Raw genomic sequence first — 6,965 nt, forward strand, 5'->3', positions numbered from 1 at the left:
CCTTGCAGAAGGCAACAGTTGTAAGGAAATCTGAGGGAAAGCAAATCTGCACAGACTCCTACAGACTGCAGGAGCCTGCAGTGCTTCAGCCAAGCTGTCTTGAAATTTGCAGGTTTTTTTTTTTTTTTTTTTTTTTTTTTTTTACTATTTATTTTGTTAGCAAACCATTATTACAACAGCAAAACAGTACACTGATTTTCTTTCTCGCAAGGGAAACTCTCTGCATAAAGAAAACCATACAAAAGAATATATTCAAATAGGAGCTGAATATGCAATTACAGTTTTTCCTCTTCTGTGCAGTTTTATCTAACACACTTCATTTTCTCAAAAAAAAAAAAAAAAAAAAAAAAAAAAAGCTTCTTTTGAACTGGTAGGAGTTTCTGACATGATGCAAACCAAGCATTTAGTAAGAAGTGTTTAGAAGATTTGTGTGAAGGCCTTTGTGCAAGACAAAACAAAAAATATTTTAAGTGCAATAAAACCAGAAAAATATCACTTTTTTGGTCTCCTAACTGCCCATCTATTTTTAGAAGAAATGTTCTTGCATTTGGGGGGACAGCTACATCTAAGGAAAAAAATCCCATTTCAAAGCTCTCGATTGTTTCACGATAGCTACATTGAACCAAGTTTAGGTCCCTGTTGGTTAGCAATAAATTCAGCTGCGGCACAAACAGTTTTACTGTAATCAGGTCAATGTTTTTAATCAGTTCAGCTCTTTAAAAGAGGCACTGTCTCTTGTAGCAAGTTGTAGCCTTACAGCTGATTGGATGGGAAAAATTAAGTCTACAAAGCAAGAATGCGGTTGTTAACTTTAAAAGTACCAGTGTGCTGAAGAGGAGGGGAAAAAACAGTTAAAAAAGAGCCAGATTTTATGGAGGGGAAGGTGTGCAAACCGCAGAAATAAACCAGCTTTGAAAAGGGGTTCTTATTTTACTCTTGGCCTGAACTCACGCCTTCTTCCCACCTCTAACACCGGGCACCTTTTAAACTCCCAGTCACAGATACAACAAAGCTCCACCAGTTCCACCACTTGCTCATTAACATATGCAAAACAGATCCAGAATACCTATATAATATATATAAAAACATATTATATATGTATCAAAATGCAAACGCTGAAAGGTGCAGTTTAGCTCAGAGCCCTGCTGCATGCACTATAAGGTAACTAGCTGCTGTCAATCATAAAAACACAATAAAATTTGAGTGGAGAGGAAGTAAATCAAAACTTTCTTCTAAGCAATGGAAAAAGGGTCCTTCAAAGGAAAAAATACATTGTGTCATGTATTATCAGCATCTTGTGGTTGTGGCACCGCTATAGATTCTCAGCCCCCTCGAAAGAGCGGATGACTCATTTATTTGCTGCAAATAGTTGTGGCGAGAGAAGACATACCACATTACCAGCTGATCCTATTTCCCCAGTCCTCCCCGGCGCTTCCGCCAGAAACCCTCTCCAGAGCTGCCGGCAGTGCTTGGGTTTGAGCAGCGCCTTCCAGCCCCACTCCACCACTGGGACACGGTGGGGCACGGTCCCCAGCCCGGGGCCGGGAGAGGAGGAAGCCTGCGGGAAGCTGCAGCCTCTGCAGGAGGAAGGGACTGAGGGGACAAGGTCTCCGAGCAAACACAGCAAAGGGCAATGAAACAGCTTTTACATTTCCTGAAGAATTCACAGGGAAGGTGCTTCAGTAAACAAATCGGGTTCCTGTTAGATTGCCTTCAGAGTTAGAAGTACAAAGTGTGACAAAAATAGATGTACCTTAGTATCTCTGTAGGGAAAACACTGCTGGGATACGAGTCTTCTCCTCCCTCGCCCCTGCCTCCACAAGACCATGCAACGAGGCAGGTCACATTTTCTCTCAAAAGCCTGATTTCCCTTTTTTTTTTTTTTTTTTTTTTCCTTTTCCTCAGTACGAAAAAGCGAAATATTAGCGTCAAGTGTCATTTAGTCATCAGGGTTTCAAAGCCCAACAAAGAATCTAACACCTTCAGGGATGGCACTGAAGTGAAAACAACAGCAGAGGTTTGATTTTCCCCCTGCTGGTCTTTTGGGAGAGGAAATGAAAGTGAATAGTTATTGTTCCAATGCAAAGTGATTCCATTTAAATAAAGTACAGTACTGAACTTGTAAATGCAGTGTGACAACCAGATCAAAGATGTTTAATATTTGCATAAAAATATATATATATAATATATATATATATAAAATATAATTTTAAGCAATCGTGCAACACTCTTAAAAAGGGTTCATTTCACATTTACTAAGTTCTAGTGGTCCTGGAATGCGTAACGCATTCTATTAAAATACTCCTTTAAATACTAACAATTAGTGTTCAGATCACCAACTAATACAATATTCTTTAGCTGTCAGGGGGTTTAAATAAACCTATCTTTGATCCACGTTCCACTGAATTACACATCATGGAGGTATGCAGTCACAACATTAGTGGGTTAAATGTCAAAATGGCATTACAGTACAAAACAGTTAAAAAAAATCAGCTAGTCATATGTTTCTCCGTTTGTGGAATTATTATGGCTCACAAGCAACTCACTGAATTACTGTAATCCTTGTTCTTGCAACCAAAGACATTATCTGAATCCCACCTTAATCCTGACTGGTTCGTTTACTCCAAATTTCTCAGGTGTGGGTTAAAAATTCACTGCAAGGTGCCCACTGTCCTATGACATCCTGTTGCAAACTGGAAAACACATAGTACTTTATTTAAACATTCCTTAATTGCTACATTTTCCTAGACCACATTAGTATATATTGTGTGTGTATATATATAGATATACACATATAACATGTACATATATACACACACAAACATATATACACACATACACACACGTACCTAGGATAATAGCACACTGACATAACATTTACTCTATACAAGTATTTGCCAAGAAAAAAAATAGGGCATTTCCTCCACCACTTATTCACAAGCTTATGGTTGTTTTTTTTTTGTTTTTAATCCTTGTGTCCCTGATAAAACAAAATGCATGGTTAAACCACAAAACTATATTTTTCTCACTTCAAATTCTATGAAGGCATCAGGCACTTTTGATTACTATTGGTGTGTACAAATATAGCAACATCTTTCTTTTCTTTTTTTTTTTTTTTAATATATATATATTTATATATATACTCTACTGTATCTTCTTTGCTCGGATAACTTATTTGTGAAATCTTTGGTCCTTGAGCATATTTTGTTTGCCACAGCTGGTTTCCCTGCATTCTCACATTTTTAAAATGTGAGGCATGCACACACAGCTGGAAATAATGGACTTTGTCATCGTACGTGTTTCTGTTTTTATAACTGTACCAATCTCCTACTGTTCATTTGGAGCAAGCTGTTTCTGGTAAAGCATTCTCTATTCAAGCAAGCTATACATTCTACACGGTCAATCCATAGACGGCACTTGCTGCAAGCCCCAAATGCAGTAATTCCAATATACATTTTTATTCAGCTTATCTCTGCTTTATGCCTCTACTTTTAATTCCTGAATATATATATAAAATTGTTTTTTGTGATTTTTTTTCTTTTTGTTGTTTTTTTGTTTCTTTCGTAATTCTCCCTTTTGCAGATCCCATTCTAGAGTAAGGATAAAAATAAAAGAAAATAAGGCTTTCCCACCTTCTCTATGCCAAAGCTATGGGAGCAGATACTGCCAACCCATATTGTCACCAAGCATTCCTCCCTCGCTTATTTCAGGGGAAGCTGGTTGCTTTTAATGACAGGCCTCTTGTGCTCTGGGGTAGGATCCAATTATTTTGGGGTTCTTTCTAGATCATGCTCCCGTTGTTTATTAGAAGAACCACAGGCTTTTACCAAGCTTGAAAACCAGAGCAGATCATCATTGCACAAAACACCCCATTTCAAAGGGGCGCAGGGCCCCCTTCTATGTGTTAAAAAACATTCTCCCCACCAGGTCTACTAATTTCGGTCCTTAATTACAGGGCAGCCAAGTAGAGTATGTGTGCTGCTGGCATGGGAACACCGTCTGAACCTGGGCAATATAGTAATTGCTGAAGTTAGCATCTGCTACGTATGGGGCTGGCTGGTAATAGCAGGTGACATTGGCCACATTGGGGATGATATTTTGCTCGGCTAGGACCCGGATGGCCAGCATGGTGATCAGATTCAGCGTCTGTCTCCTCTCATGTCCCATCAGGCACACCGTGCTCTCATTCACCACTCCGTGGAGGGTCATGAGATAGTCATACTTGCGGTCCTCTAATCCCACAAAGTGGTTCTGCAAGTAGGACTCCAGCTTCCTCTGCTGCTCTCCAATGTCTGAGAAGTCAATGAAAAACCTCGAGCACATGTATCTCTGCAGGGACTTAATCTCGGACTCGGAGGCAGCCCTAAAGCCCCTTACCAAAAGGTTGCAGTACTTGAGCAGACCCCCTCCTCTGATCTCTTCTGGGTTTCTGGTGGCAATTATCTTGTTGCAGAGGTGATCGAAAGCTTCTTGGAAATCCCCATAGACACTCTCACCGATGATAGTCGGGTGAAAGGTTTCAGTCATTGGGTTCTCCGAGCATTCATAAAAAAGCAGCAGGGAGTCCAGCTTGATTTGAAAGGAGTCGACGCTGAATTCGAACTGCCGCCTCAGAGAGTCCACGAATTTCAGCTCCACATTCTTGCCGCTGTTGTTGGACAAGGAGATGAGACTCCACCGGTCGGAATCATTGCATACCTTTACCATTTTCTGCACGTAAGCTTCCTACAAGGGGAAAGACAAAATGAGCAAATGAAGACACAGAGAGGAGAGATCTCCCCCCCGCCCCGCAGCAGCCGCTCTCCTTCTCCCCCACCTCCACTCTGTCCTAGCAAAAAAGCTTTAAGGAGCCCGCAGACACGGATCGGAGGAGAAATGCTCAGTGTAAAAGCCCAGAGTGCTGTCACTGCATGGGGATGGCACGGGAGGATGTTCCTGGGACTGTCGTGCAAGAGAAGTACTTGGCAGGGCTGCTTCTTTCAAGCGCTTCTAAATACATCTACACGCAAAACCGATGGTGCGCATGCCAAATATCCAAGCACCCCCACACAGAAGGTCACCGCTACAATTAAGATAAGAAACCCTTTTTATCAGTGTCCACTTCCCCTCCCCCATAAAAAAGAAAACTCAGCAACTGTTCAACGCTCCCCGACCCTGGTCTTGCGGCACTGCTTCCGCAAATCTGCCCCATATGCCAAGAAATCCCTCTAAAAACCTTAAAGGCATTTGGCACGCAGCCTAATTAACCCGAGCGAGCCGTCTGCGCGGCAAGGGAATTTGGCACAGCACCGGGGCATTTAAACACCCCCAAAAGAGCACGGTGCAAGCACTTGCTTCCGTCTCGCAGCCACAAAAGCCTCCTTAAGCCCCCCAGGATCCGGGTCTGGTACCGCAGGCTGCTGTAGGGCTGAGCCAGGAGACTGGCAGAGCCTTGGCTGCAGCAGGTACACCAACGGTGCTGGCGAATGCAGTGACAGTCAACGCAGTGACACGGAGGGAGGGAAGCTGATCAGTGCCGGGGAGCACCAGCCCAGCTGCTTTACCGCAGACCCCTCTTCACGTGCAAGGCTAGGGGGGGAAAAGTCACCCGTGTGTCCCCGTGGGTCGCAGGGAGCAGGGCGGGAGGGGACACTGCCCCTCTCCTCGCAGGGTTACCTTGAGGGTGAGCGGCGTGATCTTCTCCTTGTTCACCCCCTCGGGCAAGAAATCCAAGAGGCAGTCCAAGACCACGTCCTTGACAGTCTGAAACTCGGCTTCCCCTTTGAGGTCGGCGCAGAAGATGAGGTCCAAGTCCTTGTAGCCCAGGCCGCTGTCCTGGTGGAGGACGTGGCTGGCGGCCGAGCCGTTGAGCCGCACGTCCCGCAGCCCGATGCCCTTCTCCTCCAGCCGGCTCCGCACCACCTTGACGATCTGCCGGGGCTGCATGGCCAGCGTGGGGAAGTTGCCGCGGCCGTGGATGGGGATGGTCTCGCTGAGGATGCGGTCCAGGCGCTGCACTTGCTCCCAGCTCAGCACGTTGCACTGCGCGCTCTCGCAGCCGCCCGCGTACCTCCCGGCGGGGCAGCCGCCGGCTTGCCCGTCCTCTGCCATTCTGGGCTGGATGGCACCGCTCCGGCTCCTCACCGCCCCCCCGGCGCCCCTCGTCCTCCGCGCCTGGCGAAAAGAGCAAAAAGCGAGCGGTCAGCAGCAGCAGCAGCAGCGGCGGCGGCGCTCCCCCGGCCCCCGCTGCGCACACCTTAAATTAACCAAAAATAAATAAATTAAAATTAAAAAAAAAAAAAAACGCTGAGGGGGGTAAGGGGGGAAGCCCCCCGCCAGCCCAGCAGAGGAAGGCGCCCGGACCTGCAGAGCCGCCGCTCTCCTCGCCCCCCGCCGGGGCTGAGGCCGCCCCGCGCCGTCGGAGAGGCCGCCCCGCGCCGCCCGCCGCCCCGCTCGCCCCCGCCGCGGGCCGCCGCCGTCTCCGGAGCTTTCGTAGTTGTGCCCGGGGAAGGTCCCCAGTAGTTTTTATACGGGCTTTCTCCGCTCTTCCGGGGCTCCGAGTCACGGCGCCCGCGGCCCGCCCCCTCCATCTGCATGGCCGGCCTCGCCGGTGCCCCCGGCACGCCCACGGAGCGCGCACCCACGGGCCGCCCCGCCGCCTCGGCACGGCTCAGCTCGGCTCGGCACGGCTCGGCCAGGCCCTGCGCAGCCGCCCCGCCCCGCTGGAAATCCCGCGCAGCGCCGCGCAGCCGCCCGCCCCTCGCCCTGGCGGCGGCGGTGGGGCAACAAGTGGCATCCCCCCGCGCAGCCCCTTATTTTCGTCCCCAATTTTTAAACCCGTCTTAGCGATGTACCCGGGCGTCCCAAACTTCGCAGCAGGGCGGTGGGGTTTGGCAGGGCCCCGCTGCGAGGAGATGCCGAGGATCCCGGACCTGGCGGGGGGGGGGGGGTCCCGGCTGCGCCATCCCCGACGCGATTTTCAAAGC

The 6,965-nt window shown here is 47.9% G+C and overlaps 1 protein-coding gene across 1 annotated transcript; it reads right to left on the reverse strand.

The window, feature by feature from the left end:
* Positions 1 to 1,871: 1,871 nt before the first annotated feature.
* TENT5A (terminal nucleotidyltransferase 5A) lies at positions 1,872 to 6,357 on the reverse strand. The gene is made up of 3 exons (XM_032185490.1): positions 6,343 to 6,357; positions 5,656 to 6,153; positions 1,872 to 4,725 (listed from the first exon to the last, which is right to left on the reverse strand). The coding sequence occupies exons 2-3, from the start codon at positions 6,088 to 6,090 to the stop codon at positions 3,946 to 3,948; spliced, it is 1,215 nt and encodes a 404-aa protein (XP_032041381.1). The 5' UTR covers positions 6,091 to 6,153; positions 6,343 to 6,357; the 3' UTR covers positions 1,872 to 3,945.
* Positions 6,358 to 6,965: the final 608 nt, after the last annotated feature.

Source organism: Aythya fuligula, chromosome 3, assembly GCF_009819795.1.
Source record: "Aythya fuligula isolate bAytFul2 chromosome 3, bAytFul2.pri, whole genome shotgun sequence".
NCBI classification, from domain to species: domain Eukaryota; kingdom Metazoa; phylum Chordata; class Aves; order Anseriformes; family Anatidae; genus Aythya; species Aythya fuligula.